At 38.5% G+C, this 23,323-nt stretch overlaps 1 protein-coding gene across 5 annotated transcripts in view; it reads left to right on the top strand.

The window, feature by feature from the left end:
• The window catches only part of NELL1 (neural EGFL like 1), a 293,349-nt gene extending 271,290 nt beyond the window's left edge, over positions 1-22,059 (top strand). For 3 of the 5 annotated variants that reach the window (XM_042021335.1, XM_042021324.1, XM_042021306.1), the window contains 5 exons: positions 3,006-3,146; positions 11,799-11,992; positions 16,878-17,054; positions 18,696-18,920; positions 20,129-22,059. In XM_042021335.1, coding sequence (XP_041877269.1) covers positions 3,006-3,146; positions 11,799-11,992; positions 16,878-17,054; positions 18,696-18,920; positions 20,129-20,179 — 788 coding nt within the window. In that variant the 3' untranslated portion in view covers positions 20,180-22,059. The remainder of the gene's footprint in view (positions 1-3,005; positions 3,147-11,798; positions 11,993-16,877; positions 17,055-18,695; positions 18,921-20,128) is intronic. The other 2 variants (XM_042021315.1, XM_042021346.1) reach the window with 2 other exon arrangements.
• Positions 22,060-23,323: the final 1,264 nt, after the last annotated feature.

Below are 23,323 nucleotides of genomic sequence, written 5' to 3'. Positions count from 1 at the left end.
TCTAGCTGGAAATGGTCTATTAAATGAACTAAATAATGTCATGGTATATGGCGTACCATTTTATAAAGCTGTTATTTGCTTTTCCCTCTTGGTATTCTGAGCATCCTAAATCTGAATTTCTAAAACATCCACAATATTTCCCTATTCCTGCAGACCTGTGTTTATACGCATGCAACAAATAACGCACAGGATCATAGGAGAAGCTTACAGACCTCATTGTGGTATTTCCAACCCTTTTAGTGTTTATGTGCACCGTTTCAAGAAACAGTAACGTGTTGGGTAAGTGGAGATGCCTTTAAGGGTTTTCCTTGTTGGCACTGCTCCTCATGCATACCATATCACATGGTGCTGCTAGTGATGTGCTGCCAAAGGAACCCTGACTGCTGCAGAAGCAGAGGGAGAGTTGCTTCCCCATTCTCCTTCCTGCACCATCCTCCCAGCCTGTATCAGCACCTGCATGCAGGAGAAGGCTGGGCTGGGGAGCAAGGAGGAGTGCTGAGCTTAACCTCAGGAGGAGAGGCAGTGGTAGGAAGAAGAGCTTGAAGAGTTTTTTACTAGTTGCTTCCACACCAGTGGTATCTGTCATGGCAGATTTTCCCAAAACACCCACACAGTTTCTTTTGTCCTTTGCCAAAGCTGGCATAGCTCCACTGGTTTAAGGAGATCAAGGAAGTAAAGGAGAAACCTGTAAGACTGAAAGCAAGTCTTTTTTTCCTAGCTCTGCTGGTTGAAGAAATTGGTTAGTGTCTCCCTACACATCAGGGAACAAAAGCTGTAACAGGCATGGTACTGCCACAGTAAAGTCATCTAGTCTTGAAAGAGGTCTATGTATTATTTTACTTTTTGATATAATGTAGAGACATAACCTAACTGCTCTTCCTCCATTGAGTAAAGTGCTGCTTAGTTTTGGTACCCTGGCAGACAGGCTTTCCGAAAAGTAACGTGCTAGTCAGTTAGTGTCCTTTACTATGAGCCTAAATCATGTACTTTTGAAAGGGCTTAAGTTTAGAAATGAACTTTAGGAACGCTCTATTAATTTTGTAAATTAAAACTGTAAAATTGAACAGATAGAAGTCCAGTACAGGACTGACACAAGGAAGCAGTCTTTAAAAAGGAACATCCTCCAATCCAGCACTGGGAAAGAAAGGAAAGTAAGAAGGAGGACTCATTTGCGATTGACCTGCAGTAGCAAAGTCATTCACTTTCCCAATAGGATTAAACTTGTTTCATCAGCCATGACATGTGAAAAGATCATGGTTAAAAATTCCATTTGCTGTAATGAATTGAAAGTGTCTGAGTTTGCAAGCAGTACTCACTGTTGATGGACAGCTAGATTCGTGCAGTGTTTTAACACTAAAATTAGCTTCCACAAAGTAAAAAGTACAGAAAAGGTGGCAGCAGTGACAGATCTTAAAGCATTTAAAAATTGACTTTATTGTTAGATGGGAGCTGAATAAAGCTAGAAATAAATAGTGTTTATGACCCTGTTATGTAGATAACTTGGTTCATGCTTGAGTGAGGGCGATCACGAATCTTGGAAAACGGCATTTTTTAGGTTTCTCAGCCATATTTCAACAAGACTAAATATTGTTACTGAAATGAGGAAAAATCGAACTTCTCTATGGTATTGCTTGTAAGATGTAAGAAAATGGGATAGTGCTGAAGGATAATTCATTCAAATCAATTTCCACATACATCAACATGACTCCAGTGCAGTCCATGAAAGCATATTGGTGTATGTATTTTGGAAATTGGGATAAAAGCTACACTCTGTGGTTAGTTAATAACCTTAACTCAGTCTTGCATCAGGATCATGAGACATTTGCCCTTTGATGCATGTAGAGCTAAATGTAGTTTCGAAACGTATTTTCACCAAGTTTTTTTTGTTTGATGTGCACAATTTTATCCACATTTTAAGTGTGCCAAGAAAAAAAATCTCAGTGGGTGACAGTGGGAATTACTTAGGAATAATTTGATTCTCCTTTTAATTGATAAGCTACACAGCTGAAAATTGTCCAAAATCTAAAAAAAAAAAAAAAAAGCACCTTGAGCTGAATAGAGGAATGAAAATATAATGGCCTCTTAAATTACCACAAGGTTAACATATAATTAATTTGCTAACTTTAATTACAACCCTACAAAATGTGCTGAAAAATGCTCAAAGGGGAGAAGCAGCCAGGTGCCAGCCATGATTAGCCAAGGTTACTGGCAATTACGAGGTCTCTATTAAACATGTTACAGAAATTTGAGAAACCCCTTTCTGAAAACAGCACATTTATTGAAACTCAGCAAGGTGTTCATCATGCTGTATCTTTCCATTGCTACAGACTTGCTGTCATTTGCCTCACTCTTTTCCAGCTAAACGTTTTATTGCAGCTGAAACGTGGACTGCTTTTTCTGTTTGTCACACGCTGTTACACTTTATTGGGTATTTATTTTGATAACATAAACAAAAGAGATTAACCAGTGTTTGCGAAGTGTTCTGAGCACCTTCAGTTCCAGGTAGCTGCCAATATCGCAGCTGAATGCTAGAAACACAAATCCTGAAGAAAATGCTTTTTCTTTCCAAGGTGTCCTGGAACATGCAGTTTGTAAATCAGGAATATTGCTGAAACTGCCTTTTCAGTGGACAACCTGTTCTGCAACGCTTTAAGTGCACAGACAAATGTAATTTCTGAGTTAAAAAAGCAACCCAACACAAACAAAAAAACAAATAAGGAACAAAAAAATCTGCATGTTTGCTTTGCATTTTTAACAAATCATGGTGTAAAAGAATGTCTTGTCTGTAACAGATTACATGATGTATTACTGTTAATTTTTACTGTTGTTATGTGAGTCATGCTTTAAATGTCTGTTGTTGGGAACTGTAATAAACCTTGATCCATCTATTAAAGGAAATCTTTAAAAAAACTCCAAACCAATAAGATTTTTTAAAAAACAAACCTACAGTATTGGTGTCAAAGGAAATTAATTTCCTGGCTGGCTTGTGTTTTTCTCTGAGGCAGATATTGATGAGTGTGCAGAGGGGATCATTGAGTGTCACAACCATTCACGCTGTGTTAACCTCCCAGGGTGGTACCACTGTGAGTGCAGAAGCGGTTTCCATGACAATGGAAGCTATTCTCCTTCCGGGGAGTCCTGTGTTGGTAAGCAATGATCAGTAGAGCCTTTTTTTTCCCTCCTTGTGCATGGTGTTCCCAAGTGACTGTCGAGCCGCTATCCTGAGCAGTGACTGTGTTTCAGGCCGGAACGGGGGTGCACCCAGCGTGTCCGTGTCTGCCAGCACCCGCAGCCACGCAGGGGTGCTGGGCCATGGCACCGCACGGGTCGGAGGGGTTCCCACAGGAGGAGATCCAAAGCGCGACTTACTGCACTGCTCTGTTTAGCAGAGCAAGTGGCTGTGAAACCTGAAGTGGAAGTGCACTTGCTGGGGAGCATAATTGGCCACAAAAGGGGAAGAGGTGGTTTTCCAGTTCCAGGTTTCAACAGAGTGGTAGAAGAACATATCTGTGGTATGTCTGTGTTGCTTTGGTTTGCTTGTTTTCCATTTTTCAGCATCTTCATAATTTAATTTTTAGAATTACGCAAATAGCATCAAATTCTCTATGCACCATATTTGCAGAATAAGGTCCCAAGAGCATGAACAAAGAGGGATTTTTAATGGATGCAAAGGGGTTTGTCAGTTGTTTCTATGGGAGGACAAAGGATGAGGCTTCATGAGGAATTAATGCTGCCTCCTGCAGTCTGTGTGCCCTCGACTGGCTGTAGGACTCTGGGTGCCACTACAGCAAGTGAGCAGCAGTAAAACCATAGTGAAGATGGTAATTCTGCCTTACCCTTGCCTTACAGTTTTTCCACCTTTTCATTTATTTGCCTTACACATAATTTCTATGTGGTATTTTATCAGGTGAGTTTAAAACTGTTTAGAAGGGATCCTATTTTAACTTCTGTAGAGATACGGATCAACTGGCTCATAGTGTTATGTCTTTTCTTTGGACTTTCAGTTACTTCATCTCTAGTCAGTTATATGAGATTTCTATAAAAGCTCTTCTTCTCTTTTTGTGTTTTTTTTTTTTTTTTAATGCTGTAAATTTCATTTATCATGGCCATAACTTCAAAGGGTGTTTTCTGTGATTTAAAGTCTGTAATTGAAATAAAAATTAAAAGAACAATTTGTAACAAAACTATATAAATTTACTTGTAAAAAACATTCCCATCTTTTATGAATTCTGGCTATTAGAAGTACTTGGGATAAGGTAGTATAATAATTTAAAAATGCAGAGGAACAATAGTGATTTTCAAAGCAATATTTTGTAGATTGTCCAGCTAAATTATTTTTTTACACATTGTCCTAAGCTGATGGGGAGCTCAATAAAATCAGAACAGTGAACTTCTTCAGAGGGTGGCTGTGTAAAAAATGGCAAATTTTACAGCATTTCATGATTCCATAGATAAAATAGATGAAAGTCATGTGTTTCTAAACAAATTCTCAAATGTTAAGAGTTCTCCTCTGGTTTATTTGAATGTTGTAAAATGAGTGATGAATGGAGCAATGTTGAAGATACCTTCTTTATGAGAAGACAAAGCAACATGATATAACCTTCAAAAAGCCCTGAGGCAACTGGGGGTGAGAGGCATGTTTAGCATTTCTGGTGCTTACTTGTACCACTCACGTGGGGAGCCCCATCCCTCCTAACTGGTGTAGCTGATTTGGGAAGCAGAAGATGAAGAGCCAAGCTGATGTCAGGAGAAGACAGACACATAGGCAGGACTGTGGATGACCCCCAGGTAGGCTCAGCTGCTGGAAAGGTCAGTACTGCTTGCACTGTATCACTGCTGAAGGGTTGGATGCTGCAAAAAGAAGCCCCAAACGTTCTGTGTTCTGGTAGAGACTGGAGGGATAAGATTTCATGAAAACACACTGCCCTCATTTTGACCTGCACAGCATGCTGGAAGTTTGTGAGGTTAGGTGCTCATCTTGCCATATGCAAGTTGTAAACAGAATGTGAAATTAGTGGGGTTATTTTAATGAAATAGCTTCTCTGAACCATCTGCTGCAGGGTACCAGTGAGGAAGAGAAATAAACCAGTTTGCTTCACCAGTATAATGAAATAAAATAATAAAAAATTAGTTGGAAGATTCTGCTAGCCCATATCGACAAATTTCAAACCATGATGTTTATTTTAAAATGCAACAAGGAATTGGTTAAAACAACAGAGAGAAAACATTGCACATTCTAGCTAATACATCACATTACAGAGTTTGTTTGCATGGTGGAGCATTTAGGGTCAGAACCGGTGTCTTTCACTCTATTTCAGATAAAAGAGGGCTCATCTGCTTAGCAACAGTATTTTTTCCTGGTGTATTGTATACTGAATTTGTAGTGTGTACATGAGATGGGTATGAGACATTGTCTTTCAGTATGTTTTGAAACATTTCTTCTTCCTCCCTGAAGGACAAACTTGGAGAACAATAAATAGGCTGAAAACATAAGTAAAATAAGATTAAACCCTCCCCTACAAAATAATAACAATAAACACTACTACTAATAATAATCATAAAGAAAAGAAGATCACAAGACAGTGAGAGGGAGTACTCATCTCTGACAGATTGCCCAACGCACAGGCAGCCAGTTGTTTTTGCTGGATACATTTATGTATATATTGGTTAACCTCTTTTCCCTCCATTTTTATGTAGGTGGTCTTAGAGCTGAGTCATTGCTTACACTGTCTCTGCAGTGCTTGCAAAACATTAAGAAAAATAGCATCTATTTGGGAAGTGTTGTGATACCTCAGTGCTTCTAAAAGCTGTATTCTCATTGACAAAGAGAAAACAGTGAAGTCTGTCACCTGGCAAGGGACAGTTGTGTAAATCAGTAGATGCGGCAGGGAAGGTCATAATTTTGCACCAAAGCCTGGGTAATAAGGATGTGTGGCTTAGCCAGGCCCCTTCAAGATAGGGAAAATTCTTTTATTGCTCAAAATATCAACCAAAGACAGCTTTTCTCAAAGATGTCAGCTTCATGTAGTGACGGTGAGCAGGCTCAAATTAAGAGAATGTAATTTGATTTCCCACAGGAGTGTTTTTATGAGGCCCTGGTCTTTCACAATGTGTTATTGAGAATACTGCTTGCAGACAAAAGACAATTGCTGTATGAAGTTGCTACCAAAGTTTGCTTGGCAATTAAAACCTGTAGGCTACAGCTGCTGTGTTGTTTGGTTGGTTGGGTTTTTTTTAAATTTTGTAATAGGAGCTTTGCTGCACTCTGAGGTAAAGAAGCAATAATACTTCATAGAGAACAGTGAGCTGTCATGTGATGCAGCATTTGTGACTATCTACTGATTAAAAAAAGAGCAAAGCAAATTATACTTTGGAATCTCCATCTCTCTAAGTGACGTGCTTCCAGTCTGTAAAGTGATGTTCAGACCCTGGAGTGCAGATTTACTGATTTTGGTTTTTTTCATAATGATTTGTGTTTCTGGGTCCCTACATTGGGACTTGCACACACAGAAGGAACAACAACCAAGGCAGCAGTACCTGTCAGGTTTTGTTTATTTTTTTTTCTTTAAGAACCACTACAAATTTTTCAGGCAGGCTTAACATGGATCCAGATTCACCATTTATTTCTGCCTTAAAGGTAGTATAGCTAGACCTTACTGCAGGATTACTTTGGGGAAATGAGAGCTGGAAAAATGTAGGACTCAAGAGCTCATGAAAGAAAACTCCACAGGGATTAGTCTCCCACAAAATCTGGGTGCAGCAGTGCTTGAGGGTCAAACCTGAGTGGGCTTTAAATCAGTTCCTGAAACTTTCATGTATTCCATGGTGTACTGCAGTGGGGTCTCTTATCTAGATTAGAAAGCATAAGCAAAGGACATTAGGTTTTGTTTCTTTTTCCCCCTTTCGGTGTCACACAAAAAGGTAGACCCATCCTTTGAAAATCTTCCCATATACCTGAGAATTGCTTTCCTGTCTGTTGGTAGAGAAGTGCTATGTAGGCAGAAAGGTTTGCACATGGTACAGAGTATCCAAGACCAACTAGAACCTACTATTTTACAACTTTGTTCTGTGCTGCTTATAGAACTTCATAGAATTTCTTAAAGCTCACAGTATCAGAGTTGGTGTCAGTAGATTTTATCCTGTAAAATAAACATTATCTTACTTACTTTCCATTTAGTAAATCCTAATTTTTGTAATCTGACAGAAAGTTGTGTTCCATATCTTCAAGGTAATTGTGTTTAGCCATTTCTGTATTTTTAGAAAGCTTTAGTAAATTCTATATTCAGAATCTAATTTACTAAGCAGTGTTCTTTAATAGACCTTTATGTCTCTATAGAATAAAAATTCTACATAAAATATTTTCTAGATAAAAATTACTCTGTTTGGTGATATTTTTTCAAAGACACCTCCAAATAACTTTGATTTAGAAAGAAGGCAGAAATCATTAAGTGACAGGTTGCCTGTGAAAAATGATTTGTCAAAACAGTGTTTAGTTAACTTGTACATACATTGGTTTGGGAGCCCAGCATACATTTTTAATGTTAACAATATACTGTAATGGTTTAATGTACCGTAACAGTTAAAATTAGCACATTAGTAGGGTTCTTTCTTCTGCAACAGCTTATCATGATAATACAGAGCACCACACTGCATTGCTTGCTTGTACACATTTATTAAGGTGCTATGGAAAAGTCTTACAATTAAAACCTGAATAGCCTTGAAAACTAAGAAATGAAATAGCTAGGGATTGATTTAAAATTTCAGTGAAACCAAGTTAATGAACTTGTGTTGATATGTACAGTCATGCTTGTCTTCTGCCCGATTCAAATGCAGTGGCCATGGGACCTCTCATAATATCTGAGGCAAATTACTTCTCATTACAGCCAAAAAGAATGGAAAAGGAAATTGCATCTCAGGGGATTATTTGCTTCCATTTTGCTTCTGGTTTTTTGTCTGCCCGCATTACTGAGCTATCCATGTATTTTGAGAGTATGTTGGAAATGAGCATGTCTTGGGTGGTTTGTTTCCTTTTTCATCCACAAAATGGGACTGGTTGCTAAAATGTGTATGGTCGGGTACGTATGGTTGTGCATTTGTTTATAGAAGCACTGCCTGGAGTTTTTGAAGAGTAAAGATCTCGGTCAGTGGTATGATGGTCAGCATGTCTTGGCAGCAATCCCTTGGCTGCTGGCTATACATTGTTGATAGAAAATTGCATAAGGCTTTGCAGTACAAGCAAGTTTCTGCTCAATACGGGTGTTTCACCTACATCCTCACTTCTCGTTGAAAAGGAACTGTCTGGAGAGGGGAAGGAAAACTCTGCAGCTTTTATTTGGGTTGATTAGTAGGTTTTTGCCACAGAGAATTTCAGTATAATGAATAAAATTGCAAAATCCTATTTCAGGTGTGAAAATCAGATTCTTTCCATAGGTTGACAGGATACATGAAAGAACTAATCCCTCCAAACCTAAGGACAGACACTTTGTTCTTGTCCTTTATATATAGGGAAAGAATATGGAGTCTCCTTGCTATTTCCAGTGTTCTTCAAAGTGGCTTGATTTATAAATTATTATTTTATCTCCTTCCTTCTTTGTGTTGTTATAATGGGAAATGAGATTTGTCTGCAGTTTTGCTGTGCCCATCATTAAATGTTCCGTTTTTGAGCCTGCATCTTCTGAGAACAATTGCGGGAAAGCAAATGAAACCTGAGGGGATGTGGGAAATTTGAGCTAAGCAAGGATTTGAGTACTACAAAAATAAGCTAAGTGCAAAAGTCTTGTCATAGTTTTCATGTTCACTAAATTACTGTTTTGGACTGGGCTAATTTTTCAACACCTAAGTTGACACATTGATTCCAGTTGTTAAGAGAAATTTCACACTAAATACAAGTATTTTCTACCATGCTTTGCATAGCCCCCTACATGCTGATCTCACACTGATATGGCCATTTGATCTCCATTAAAATGAAATACTTTCTGTACCTAACTGAGAGCTAACAATGTGGGAGCATTTGGCTGGGGTTTTTTCCTTCCCCACCCCCACAATCTGGTTTAAGGCTGAAGGAATGACAGGGACAAAAACATGTTATGCCTATAACTTCTTTCCCTCAAGTTACTGGTAACATTGTCTGTTCTGACTTTATGTCTGTTCTGACTTTAGGAAATGCAATCAGCGACAACAGAAAAACTGCCGAAGGGATATTCTCAGAAAATTAGTTCTGTTAAAAGTTCAGCTGAAAATGAGTGCAGTGTCCAAGCCTTTTATATCTGATTAATGACTAAAACTTTTAAATAATAAATGCCATAAAAAAATAATAAACTATTATTTGCATAAAGAACCAAAAAACTGTGTAGCAATTAGGAATTTATGTCCATGCTTTGCTTGATTCTTCGTCAAGAATCTGCCATTTACCAGTTTGGGCTGCTCGTAATGGGGACATCCTTTTTATGTGTGCTAAATGGAGAACAGCAGCAGAGGTACGTAAATAGGGGGTTCTTCCCTTCTGCATATGCATAAGAGATTAGGTTGGCTTTGTGAACAGGTCTGTACTACTGAGAACATGAATAATGTTAGTTTCTATAATTGCTAACATCTGGCTTTCCATAAATCTGTTAAATTACATGGAAACAGAATTAGATTTCAGTGTCATAAGTAAAGCAATTAAATGCAACTCTGTAGGCAATATGGCTTTATATTCATCTGTGAAATCCTTTTAGTTTTGAATTGTGAAAGCTACCCTTCTAATCTGCACTGTTATTCTACTACATCCTATACAGATTATTGTCAAGGAGCTCTTAATGTGGTAGGGAAGGCAATACTGATGATGCTTGTTGAAACCACCAAAGGCAAAGTGAATGCTTCATTTATACCTTTGTTTTCAACAAAAAATACAAGTAAAGTCTATTGAAAGGAAAATGGCATATCTTTAAGAATGTTCTAAGTTTTACAGTAGCTATTTGGATATAATTCATTTGATACCAGTTCATTCGTAGTTCTCTTCATGTCCGTCTTCATGGTTTTTACTTCCTGCCATACTCTGGCACCTGTTAAAAAATGAACTACAAGTTTTAATTTCTCTTAGTACTGCACCTTTTACACCACCAGTAGTGAATATTTCAAGTACTCAGGTATGGCTAAGGTGTGCACTAGAGCAATAATGTTCTTTTCTGGGAATTAAGACTTTCAGGACAGCAAAATGCACCATTTTTAGGCAAGTCAGAGTGATGAGCAATTGAGTCATGCTGTCAGGCCACTGGGAACATTTCTGACAAAGGACTGGCCCATGGGTTAGCCCAGGAGTGAAGCCCTCTGAAGGCAGTGAAATTGCCTCCAGCTTCCCTTTGGATCTATAAGCACAACAAGAAACAGTCATGTTCTGGCAGCCCAGAGCTTTGACTCGGTTGTGCAGACTGATTTTTGCATTTAATCAAATCCAAGGGCATGACCACATTTCTACTTGTTCCTTGACTATTTATGAATTGAAATCAGAAATTGTACTATCCAGACCAGACTGAATGTAGTGATTTGATTGTTATAAAGAGTTTCTTTCACCAAAATGAGAGAATTCTTAAAGTCTTTTTAAGGTAGGACCTTTTGAGGTGATGACATGTGAAGCCATGGCGCTTGTCCAAAAAGTAGGGCAACGGGCCATCACATCCCACCTAAATTAGACTTCAGGAAACTGTTGTTTGTAAATACTTTTGAAGTTTCTGGTTTAGAGAGAAGTTAAAAGTATCATTGGGTAGTACTGAACAGTTAAAATTTCACCCTAGCAATAAGGTCATTTCGAATGATAAGTATTGTGGTTCTTCCTTGCATTTTCTGAATTCATCTAATACTATTCTGGAACTATCACAACAGAAACCATCACATGCTTCTAAAGGATTTTCTTTTCCAGCTTTCCTTCCACTGTTGCTTGCAGTTTTCATTGTTCATGTGGGAACAAAAGACACTGGTTTACTGGTATTTCATCTGGACAATTTGTCAATATATTGTTTAAGAAAAGTCCAAACTTATTGTCTGAAAGAAGCACCTATTTTTAACAATGTGCTTAAAAATCAAATAGCTTTCATTGAAAGAAAAAGAACACTGGATGAACTCCCTAGATAAATTCATATTGCATAATCATATTTTACCCTCTAAAAGCAAATTTAATGGGATGCTGTAATTCACTTTTCTCTGGTGTATAATGATTTTCTCTTGTCACCTATTCTTTGTGTCATTGCTAAATCATACTGCATAGCTTTAAGGCACTTTTTTTGTGTGTATCAGGTGCCTCAGAGTTCTTTTTATTTCCTTTTTTTTTTTCAATTTGCTTATACCTTCCAGCAATGGGAAAAGGATGCAACTGACTGCTTTTAGTGTGGGGAATGTTGCTTGTGCTAGGAAATTATGAAGAATAATGCACTTCTATTTTGATGTAAAATCCAGAACAGAGAGTGGTCTAGTTGACAGAAAGTCAACTCTCCTTGCTGGTTTCCAGTCACTGGGAAATGAGTATGCACCCTTATCTGAAGGTTCAAGTTTGTCACTGGTATATGGTTCCACTAGGTACATCAAACTCAGCATTTACAATTAAGCCTGATGGAGATATTTTAAGAATTCTTGGTGGAATCAAAATAAATGCTGAAGAATAACCTAACAGTGCTTAAAGTCTACCGAGTAAATATGAAAGATATAGAAAGGAATGCACCCTCGTCCACCAGCAAGGCAGAATAAGCAATAATTACTTAATGCAGAAATAAAACTTGCCCCATGAAAAATGTGCCCAAAGCTTTTATAAATCTGCTGTTTTGCAGATATCGATGAGTGTGCCTTAAAGATCCACACCTGTTGGAATGATTCAGCCTGTGTGAACCTGGCAGGAGGGTTTGACTGCCTTTGTCCTTCTGGACCATCTTGCACTGGAGACTGTCCCCATGAAGGCGGCTTCAAGCGGAACGGGCAGGTGTGGACCCTGAGAGAGGACAGATGCTCCGTTTGCTCCTGCAAGGTGAGATCCAGCTGGCCTGAGTTTCAGGAGTCCTTTAATTCTCTGGGCTTGTGTCAGAAACCCAACATTGCAGTGTTACTGTTGGCAAAAATGTTAGCCTAAGCCCAAGGCACTGAGACAAAAGGTAAGCTCTGCTGTAGACTCTGAAGCTGGGATGGGGATATTCTTCTGGGAAGGCATTTCTTTTCTTATTTTGCACAACCACACACATAACTGAATAATGGCTAACCTTTCTGAGCTTCTACTATGTCACCCTGTGGGCCAGAGCATTTCAGAGTGTGCCTCAAAGAGGGTCTTGCATTACCCTTTAACACAATGTGCAGGTTCCAGCACGCTTACTGGAAATGCTGAAAACTGATTTTAATTTCTCTTTCATATGAGTATGCATCTCTCAACTTCCGGTTGGCTGTGTTTCCCTTTGCTTGGAATACATATGAATTAACTTAGTGAGAAGAAAGGTCTGAGCCTGAGTCAAAGGTTAGAAGACCCAGCAACAGGCACTTAATTTCCTCAAAGTGAAGAAGGGCAAAGGCCAGCTTTTTCAGCTTTTTCCTTCTCATCTCAGCTTGGCTGTGTTGCCAGCTCTCCCACTTGAGCAGTGCAGCTCTCTCTGTATGTTTGGAGAGGCCAGGTCTAGTATCAGTGGATGTACCTTAAGGAGTTAACATTTAGATCAGGGTGGGGATTTTTGTTGGGTTTTTTTTTCCCCCTGGAAATTATGTTTTGGATTTTTTTTTTCCTGAGTATGGTAACCAAGTTAGAAAACATTTGGCTCTGCTTTCTTGATTTTCATTTGTTAACAGAGGAATGCTGTCTTTGAAATCAGAAGAATTTTAGAAACACCCTAATCTGAGATGTGGTTGGTTTTTTATGGTCACGTTGCACTGATTCGTTCATAGCATGGGTAAAGCTGTCCAAAGGCGCAGCAGAGCACTATAGGCCCAGTTCAAGTGAAATTAGGTTGTGACCTCTGTGAAAAGCTGAAGATGGAGCATGGGAATTGGCCTATCAGTCTCCATGTCTCAATGCTCGGGAGCCAGAGAAGCATGAGAGCGTTTTAGGGGGAACAGAGGGAAAGAGGTGTTTTGAAGTTGCAAGAAGCTGGAAGCCTCATCCTTTCTGTTTTGCAGTGGTGTGTTGCAAATGTGTTTTGCAAGGAAAAATTAAGACTTCAGAGTGAGTAGAACCTAAAAAGTACACTGCTGGTTTGGGCTCAGTAGGGAATGTGTTCTTGTTAGTTGCTATATTTGTTATTTCAAGTAGCCTTAAGCTCCCTAAAACTCCTCCTTTCAGAAGCTGAAGTGTACAAGTTTACTGACTATATATCAAGCTTTTACGGTAATCTTGGGGAACCAGCAGGCTTATGAAAGGATTGCAGTCAATAGAATAAATAGTTTAATATATGTGAAGACATCTGGTCTGCCTTTGCAGAATTATTACTATTAGTATTCACATTTTAGATTGCTTGTAATTTGTTTTATTTGCCATTTCTCATTGCATGGTATTTCTTATGTTGAGTGTTGTTACTAGTATATGAAAATACAGAAATTATTAACTAGTACATAGTTTAAACTAAGCTTGACACTGTTGTTATGACTCTTACTATGTGTCTTCCTCACTTCAGTTTTTCCCTCTGTGAATTAGCATTTGCATTTAATTTCATTCCAGTGGCTGCCTGTTTCAAGAGCAAATTCGTGTCTATAGAACAGGGGAAACAGGAAGAAGAGCTCCTTATCTATCACATCTCAGGCAGAATGTAAAGTCTTCAGTCAGTGTTTAATGAAATACATTTTTATACATCCTGATAGCTTCCAGTACACCAGACTACCTCTCAAACCTCTCCTTTTCATGCAGTTGCATGGAGAACTGGCCCTGCTTGATCTTTTGCAGCCTGCTCAGTTTGCAGTGAGGAAAAGAGCGAAACGTAACTAAACCATTCCTTATACTACTTACTCAAACTTTGCAATGATCCTATTTACTTGTTTTATCCAGGATGCAAGTCAGCATTTCATTGTTGAAATAAAACTGGCTTTTTTTTGCTATAATTATTCTGGCAAAAGTCAGGTGGATATATTTTGTTCATTGCCTGAAGCACATAGGTACCATCTTTAAAATATTTTCATTTATAATCTGGTGCAAAGGAAATTAAATACCTTACTTAATGAACTTCAAAGCTATTTGTGAAGTAGGATACTGTGGAATATAGGAAATTATATTGCTTCATTTATATAATGAAACAAAGTGTCATTATTGAAGCACAGGGTATTTCAGTGTTTTACCAGACCCAGTGTCTTCAAACCATTCTTGTTCATCTAAATGCACATAAAGTTTACAAAATCATAAATTCTCAAAACTATAAATGAACACTGTTCCTTAGGTATATTTGACATGTCTTGTATATGTCTTGTATCTTTCTGAACTGTTGTGGATTTAATAGACCATCAGATTTAAGGCTGGTAGGATTTGGGGTGGGAAGCTATTGTGCTCTCTCATGAAAAGAGCAAAGCCTGGGTGTGCAGTGTGGCTATATCTGGGCTTTCGAGTCTGTCTTCTGATTAAGACAACCCTCCCTTCCTTCTATGAAAAAAAGCCTGGGAGATACACACAGCACTGGGAGCAGGGGGATCTTCCAAGCTAATGTGTGTTCCTGGGGGTGAGAACCATTTGATGGTTTGGTTTTTGCAGGGTCTGATTTCTGTCCAAACTGGGTTTGGGGCTTTGTGAAAACTTGAACCACCCAGTGGTTAACAGTGATTCTCTTGTGTGTCAGTTTTTCCTTTGATAAGAATGATTTTACGTTCATACCACTTTTGAAGAATGTAGAACTGATTCAGTGAGGAAGGTGGGAAAGAAGAGGTAGTAATAAGATGCTGTATGTTATTATTCACCTAAAGAAAATAAGGTTTTCTATATATATTTCTCAATTTTCTATGTATTTCTCAGGGTTCCTGCTGAGCTGCAAAGATGCACATGAGATAGTGTAGCTTAAGAGGCTTTGTGTCACTGCAGTATAGGGATAAAAATGTTTTTTGAAAGGCATAGAGCTAATGAGGTTGTACACAAAACACAGATGCTTACAGACAAAACAGACTAGCAGTGTATTATGATTACCAAGAGTTCTCTGGCAAAGTCATCAGGTTTTTTCAGTGTTCTGAAATATGGAGAGTAAAGGCAACGTAAAACATGCTCAGGGAAGCACAGAATTAACAGCACTGTCACCAGGGCAATTTTGAAAACTGGTCTTGAAAGCTTAGAAACTGAATTGGATTTAAGTAGACGGGCTGTTGTTAGTCATTATTAATCAGCATAGAAGAGGAGAGAGACTGCCATGGTTGAGGCTCCCTGGATTCCTGTCACAGCCCCACACGCCTGGATCTGGTCATCCTGACGGAGCTCCTGGGCTAAGCTGGCTTTTGATGTGCATCTGCAGCTGCCCGAACCCATGGCTGAGGAAATGGGCTACTGCTGTTCTTCCTTATGATTTACTCAGACTGCTGAGTAAGGAGATAAAGCTTGTTTATCCCTCCTCCCACATCTGAAGTGGCAATCTAGCCGCTAGTACAGAATACTTAATTTGATACAACACTGAACAAAGCTTGTAGAGTAATATATGCCCTGAAGTTGGCGAAAGTGGTTCAGGTCCATGTTAACCTGACATGCTTTCTACTTTCTCATAATTCAATGTTGTCTTCAGCTTTGCTTGTTAGGCATAAGAAATAATGTTAATTATTTTTACAGTGGCAAGGAATATTCTAATCCATTCAAAACTACAACGAAATGCAGCAGTAACACTGAGCTGACATGGCATTGTGATTCCCTGATGCTAATTTTGTCTATGTTGCATTGTGGACAAGACTGGCTTTGCTTTAAAACAGGAACCAAACCCTGGTTCCTACATCAAATAATAAGCAGTCACCTCCCCCATGCTACATGCTGAGCAACCTGGTCTAGTGCAAAGTGTCTCTGCCCATGGCAGGGGGATTAAAACAAGATGAGCTTTAGAGTCCCTTCCAACCCAAACCATTCTGTGATCCTATCCTGCTTATGGCTGTTTTGTCTGCCTCTGGAAAAGACATCCTGGGCTCCATTCACTCTTATTAGAAATAAGTTGTTTTCAAGGATCAGAGGAAATAAATTCCCTTGCATTGAAGGGTGTTCCTATATTTGGTGCAATGAAATTTTCTTCCTTACATCAGATAATAGACGCAGAACAAGGTTCTGATTAGGCTAGGAAAAACTGCAATGAAATGAATGAAGTTGCTTTAGGAATAGTATAGTTGTGATTCAAAGCAGAATATAGCTTTATCCAGGCCCTCTGTAATACATGTACTGAATTATAATGAACGATGATAAGTTCTTTTATCTTTAAGCTGATGTACTGTAGGTCCAGATGTGGGACAGACACAGAGGTCAGAATAAAGAACAATTAGTGCTACTGTGATTGTGCTATATTTTGCACTAATTAAGTTAAAGGGTCCACCTTTATTCAGCTTACTTTCTTCACAGTGGTACATTCTGTCAAAATAGTGCTAAATAAATATTATATGTATTAGAGTGGCAACCGCTTGAAGAGTTTGTTGATGTAACCAATGAGATATGAAATTGCTTCACTGTATTTCACTGAGATATTGACTGCTTTTAAATTCAGTTGGCTGGAGACAGGCAAACAGTGTTTTCAGATTCAAGACAGAATTGGATCCATGCACTGACAGAAACTGGGATAGTACTGGTATTCGTTGTATTATGACAGGCAAGATCCAGTCCTTATTGGCATGGAATACACTGATAAGCCAAAGATGTGCCCTTTGATGTATGCACCCTGTGACCTTACCTGGGTTGCTCTCTGGCAGTTTGTGGTTGACGTCAGGGCAATGTGTCCTTGCAGGATGGGAGGATTTTCTGCCGGAGAACAGCCTGTGACTGCAGGAACCCCAGCGCTGACCTCTTCTGCTGCCCAGAGTGCGACACTCGTGTCACCAGCCAGTGCCTCGACCAAACTGGGCACAAGCTCTACCGCAGCGGGGACAACTGGACCTACAGCTGCCAGCAGTGCCGTTGCCTGGTATGAGTAAAGCAGTTTGGGTAGGAGTAAGAATAATAAGGATTATGACTTTTAGAAAAACAGACCTGGAGGCAGGCTCACAGCTATTTCTTCACCTGCTTTTCAGACTGGGGGTGATGGTAAAGCACTTACCGAGCCCCAGAGAACCGAAAGCTACACCATCAGTTTTCGTCTTACTGCTGAATAAGTAGGTCTAATGAGCAAAATGAAAAGCTTGAGAAGAGCTTGGAAACCTTGGCACTATATTAATTTTAGCATTAGTCTACTTTTGAGAACTTCTGTAAGGTTGTCTGATCTTTAAGTGACATTTTCAAACCTTTTTCGCATGCGATGGAGTTAGTTGGAGAAATTTCAGTTTTTAATTATGTCTGGTGGGCCTGTCTTGTCAAATAGGGACAATGATTTTTTTATTATTTATTTATTTATTTGAATTCTGCAAATCTGGAAACATGGAGTACCAGTGCCACTGTGTAAATTAGAAAAAAATAACCACATAAAGAAGGATAAAGAAGACTGAAATTACTAGAAAAACATACAAAATAATGAAAACTTATTTTCTCATTAGACACTATAGATTATTCCCTTAAAGCTTTAAGTTTTCCATAGATATACTAATTAGTCCATCAATGAAGTTCATTAAAATAACCAGTTTTCCATTTATAGCTGCCTGTATAATATGGTCTATATGTATGTTACTAATCAAGAGGTGTCTGGGCATCAGGAAGGAAATTAGATTTGAAGCTAAGTTATTGTCATGAGGTAATTATCCATCATGCATAGAGTAAGTATTGAGGTTGTGGCTTACAGTTTCTTGCCTAATTTTATGATTGGGATAACATCCAGAGCTGTAAGACGGTGATGCCCTAAATCAGTGTTGTATGTAAGTTTCTGTGCAGTGTGTGATGTTCCCAGCATCTGAAGTGTTTACAGAGCAGTATAATGCAAGTTATTGAAGCCCTTTCCAGGTTAAATTTAGTCATACAGAGCAATACTCTGCAGAAGTGACCTGATGTTTCTGTCTTCTCCATGTCTCTATCTACTAAACTGTTGCAGATTTTTTTTTTAAATAAAAATAATAATAAAAATAAGTAAATAATGGAATAAAATGAGTCAGTGGAGCACAAATGGTATTGCTCTAACAATTCCTTTAGGAGCTGACAAAGTTGGTATTGGCTGTTGCTGCTTAGATAGATGTTCAGTGCTTCTCAAACATACTGACCTACATCTATCTGCAGTGTCAATTTTCTATTTAAATGTTTGCTGTGATCCTGCAGAGATGTTTATGTGACCAGGAGTAAAAAGAGTGCATGAGTCTGCAAGGCAATCACAGCAAAAATTATAGTCTGTAGAAAATACTAGTACCCAGTATTTAACCCTGCCTTCAAAAACCCCAAAGAACTCAAGTTCCCCTGCTACGATGATCACAGTGTTGTTGTTTAGTCAAGGATCAACCAAATGCTACGTTTAGGAAACTTCCGCTCAGTATTCAAACATGTATTTGTGTGATCAACCAAATGGAGATCTGAACCATTCAGTTTATTGAAATTTTTGCAAAACAATGATTTTCCATTCAAAAGCGTACAAAGTTACTTGGTGGTTCATAAATGGCAAGTTCAATGACACTGGCTTCAATTTTTATAGGAAGGAGAGGTGGATTGTTGGCCTCTTCAGTGCCCGACTCTGAACTGCGAGTACACAGCTATCTCAGAAGGAGAGTGCTGTCCTCACTGTGTCAGTGACCCCTGTCTGGCTGACAACATCACCTATGACATCAGGAAAACCTGTCCAGATGGCTACGGAGTCACGAGGCTTGGTGGCGCTGTATGGACGATGGTGGGATCTCCTTGTACAACCTGCAAATGCAAGGTACCATGGGCCAGCTGGAATGGTCGTGGAATGTACCTGAATAAAATAGGGGTCCCTTTCTGCCCTTGGAGGCTCAGATTAAGATCTTGGGGAAGTAAATGAGACCTGAGAGCCTGCAGAAAACCCTTGTGTTTTCTGTCTGGCAGAGTGTAAGCAAAACAATTCTCTCCTTGTTGAAAATATTGAGCACAGATATGTTAATATCCTAGTGCAACCTTCAGGCATTCTCAGTATGAGTCAAGGGTAACATTTCAATAATTACCTAGTGTGGATGTTCATGAAAATGTGTATTACAGAGCTGGTAAGCTGAGGGAAAAACACTAACATAAAAGTTTCACCAGCAAGTACACAAGTAAGGCATTGCAGCTCCAAGAGAAAGGCACTCCCACAATAGTGATGGGGAGGGAATGTCACGGTTTCTGTTCCCTGATCTCATGAAGATGTGTTTTATCCAATGGCTCTCATGAAGGAGTGCAGTCTATTTCCCTTGCTTTGTGCAGTGATGACCCCACTGCGCCAATATCAGAATTATGTTGTTTTGAGTTATATAAAATGTTCTTTTGTTCACTCTGGGAAAGCAAGCTATTGCCCCAGGGCTTTGAATTATTGAAGGTAGCTTTTCTGCCATTTTTTTGAGGTTTTTTTCTGTAGATTTGTGATGGATTAGAAAAAGAAAAGTAAAAAAAAAACCTCATTTGGGATTTTAGTGGTTGCTGTACTTTTTTATTACATAAAGTAGCTTTATAAATGACTGGATGTTAGAAAAAGTTACTTAACAATGGATTAAATTCCAAAGCTGTGTGGTGTTTATGTTGCCCCCATCCCCTCCACATCTGCCATGAACCAAAATCCTGAACTGTTTGCTAATTTCAGACAAGCAGAAAGCTTTCCTGTGTGGATCACATGAAAATTCTCTCCATTAACTTTCTTGCATGAGGGAAAAATGCAATCATCTTTGTTGCCATTGCTGTGCTGTATTTTATTATGGGGACCACATTCAGGTTTCAAGTTCCTGTGGTAGTTCAGGCCAGTTCAGTGCTATTTGGCAAAGTCGGCCTCCTCAAAGAGCCACCATTGGGAGCAGTGCTGACACTCTGGATGCTGGGGGCAGGTGATTTTAGGTGGTAGATGTGCCAGGGATACACCTATCTCTGCCTGCCGCCAGCCCTTTGCTCTTTGTGACCTGTTCTGCTTGTTTGTCTGTGCAGAATGGGAATGTCTGCTGCTCGGTGGATTTAGAGTGTCTCAACAATAACTGACCTGGTCAGACTGGACTGTGTCGAGGGAGGAAAACTACTGGAGTTCACACCTGAAAGGAAGCTGTATGCATTGGCATTTTATACAACAGACAATTACCAAAGTCTCCAAGCGAGGAAGATGTTTGGGAGTTGCCTTTGGGACCTATCACGATGCTCATCCTTGCTAGCCTTGTCCGGGTGACTTCCAGTACAGCGCATAGAAATCAATGGTTGCTACAAGTTTTCAGTGTTGTATATTACACACCTTTCCTGTCAAGAAATTTGCAAATATGTTTAAATTATTTCATGGGTAAACTAATGCTGTATTTTTGTTTTAATTTGTGTATTGACAACATTGATAGAATTCAGCTCTTCTTACTTTGAATCTAGATTTTACAAATAAGACAGCCTGTTGTGATTTTGTCCCATGATATTACATACTTGGTTCCAAGGTCCCTGTTAGGTGTATTTATGAAAATATGTATGTATGTACAGTCAGATTGCATAGTACTTATATTTCACAGCTGTCCAACATTTTAAAGCATTCAAAGGTATGGACAGAATAAAAGTAATCAAAATAAGTCTGTCTTAAACTGTGAAATTAAATGCCATGAACTGAATGAAATGGCAGAATAAGCACTTTCTTCTCCAAACATGCAGAGCAGCAACAAGACTCCTATAGTGAGAAATGGAACTAAAACCCCATTTCACTGCCAATTCAACACATAATCAAGAAAGAATCACCAGTCATTATCAGTGTTCTGTTGAGTATAATTCCTCTGGATTATACTGTGAGTATATAAGTAAAACAGTCAGAGACCCTTAAGATGATATAGTTTAAGTTGACTAGGTTAGAATTTGCTTGCATTTGTAACATCACTGATGAGTTCAGAATTTTTCCTCTTTTGTATTTGCAGTAATAATGTCTGTCGTCCTCAGTTACTGCTGCCATAGTGACAAAGTGCAGAGGCACCTGTTCCAGCAACATGCAGGACAGGAGACCTTAATGCTTGGTAACTTCCATTACCTAATTAACAGCTCAGAAACAGATTTTATCTTTTCATATTTTATGACAGTCAAAAATACTTAAATTTACTGTGTTGTTGAGGACCTAAGTTTAGACAGAAATATAAATTAAGACTCTTAGCCCTATATGGAGTTTAGAGCTTAGATTCTCTTCAGCTAATGTCTATTTTTGTCATGAGGCTAGAAAGTTTGTGGCATTAAAACAAGAATATATTTCTATGGCAATGCATCTACAGCTTAAATGTCACATTTTTAATGTGCTGTTGTGTTTTGTTCTGCTCATTCGTGTAGTGTTTTTTTTTCTTTTTTTTTATTTAATTGAACACACTGAATATATGGAAAAGATTGCAGAAATAAGTATAGTGGCTACAGTTTGGAAAGTCTACATTTGTGAGTTTTTCATAGTTTCATGCAGAAAATGTGAAACTGATTAATAAGAACGATGTGTGACTATACAGTGAAAAAATCAGTTGTCTTTTAAATGAATTACTATTACGTTTATAAGGGAACAGTGGCAAAGAATATAAAATTACTTTCAGTCATTCAGATAACTTTATTCCAATTTTTTAAACACTTTTTGTTTTAGTTAAACATCTCTGTGTGGTAAAGTTAAATTTATTTTCTTAAAATGCCCCATCATTTTCAGCTACTAATGTATTGACTCTATTTGCATTGCCCTGATGACTGTATAATAAGGGAAAGAGTTGTGTTTTATATGATAATCAAAGGATGTTTGTAAATCATAATTTCAGCTCATTTTGTATATCACATTGTAAAACCCAATGGTAATTCAGTTGGATAAGATACCCAGTGGGCTGAGATACGAAGGGGAATGATTTAAAATTTGTGGGCATCTAAATAAACTCCTATGTACAGATTGCTTTCCCTTAGTTTTATTAGCAGAGTTCTAAAGCACTGAACAATGTCCTTTCCAGCTTGAACTCATGATGTTGCAAAAAGGAGAAAAAGTGTTTGCCAAGAGGTGAAGTATCAGAGTGGTAAGAAATATGTCATTTATAGTCAGACAGAATCATATATTCCAGTCTGTCATACTTAATTTCTGAAGCTCTGTAAATGGATTAAAGACAGTGCAAGCTCTGAAAATCATTATTTTCCCTTTTACCATGTAGTAGTGAAGCCCTTTCCCAGGATGCCTTCTGGAAGCTCCAGGTCTTGTTAGGATCATATTTAACAGGACCACAGAAGACTGCACTTTTCCACTGCAGACCAATTTTATTCCAGAACTCAAATGCAAATTAATTCAGTAAAACCCTTTCAGAGCATTTTATACAGCATTATGTGTCATTATCTCCAGAGTGATGCAGCTTGAATTGTTTACACAAAGTCAAAATATTGACACAGACCTGTTTATGTTGCATTTTAAGCAGTTGCCCTGACTGTGATGAACTTTTCCTTATGAAGTAATTTGATCACTAGTCACATCACATGTACCTTCAGAGTACTCAGAAGCCCCAGCCCAAAAAGCACATTATGGAGGAAAACTTAATTTCCTGTGTGACCAAGGTAAGTAAGAACTTTCAGAACTTCTTTCTTGATGAAATTCCCTATTCCCTATAAAGATATAGGCACTAAAATTAAAATGCTGAAAATACCAATGTTTATTATAATAATTTTAGAAAATGTTTCTTTTTGTTTGTGATATGGACATTGTCTCTGCTCAGTAGGATGTATATATATGTTGTATATGTAGTGTATATTTGTAGTGTAGTATTAACTTGAGGAGGGCTACCACTAACTTCTGTGAAAGGAAACTTGCTGCTAGTTAAGGGGCTTGGTCAAAGCTCTGGCTACAGACAGTTGGAATTTTTAGCTGTTTCTACTTACTTATCCTGTGAAAGAGTATTTTCTCTGTAACCCTTCTGATGACAAAAAAAAAGTAAATGAGTAACAAACAGAAAATGAAACTTCCAGCTCTGGTAAAATGTGTTTGCCCTCCTCCTTTTGGTCAAAACCTCAGCCTAGGTTCTCTAAACCAGAACCTCGTGTTATGTTTTGTGAGGACCGTGACTTTTCAGCTCTGCTGCCTGTGTGTTTGCAAACTCATCTCCTGAGTTAAAGCACGTGCAAATATTCCTTTGTAGTGGTCCCTAGAGTCATGGACCACTCTGAGCCAAGGCA

The sequence above is a fragment of the Corvus kubaryi genome, unplaced genomic scaffold (genome assembly GCF_017639235.1).
Source record: "Corvus kubaryi isolate FWS band 111438036 unplaced genomic scaffold, C.kubaryi_AGA036_p1.0 125, whole genome shotgun sequence".
Classification (NCBI taxonomy): Eukaryota; Metazoa; Chordata; class Aves; order Passeriformes; family Corvidae; genus Corvus; species Corvus kubaryi.
Note: the sequence above shows the minus strand (reverse complement) of the source record. Positions and strands in the feature narration are given on the sequence as shown.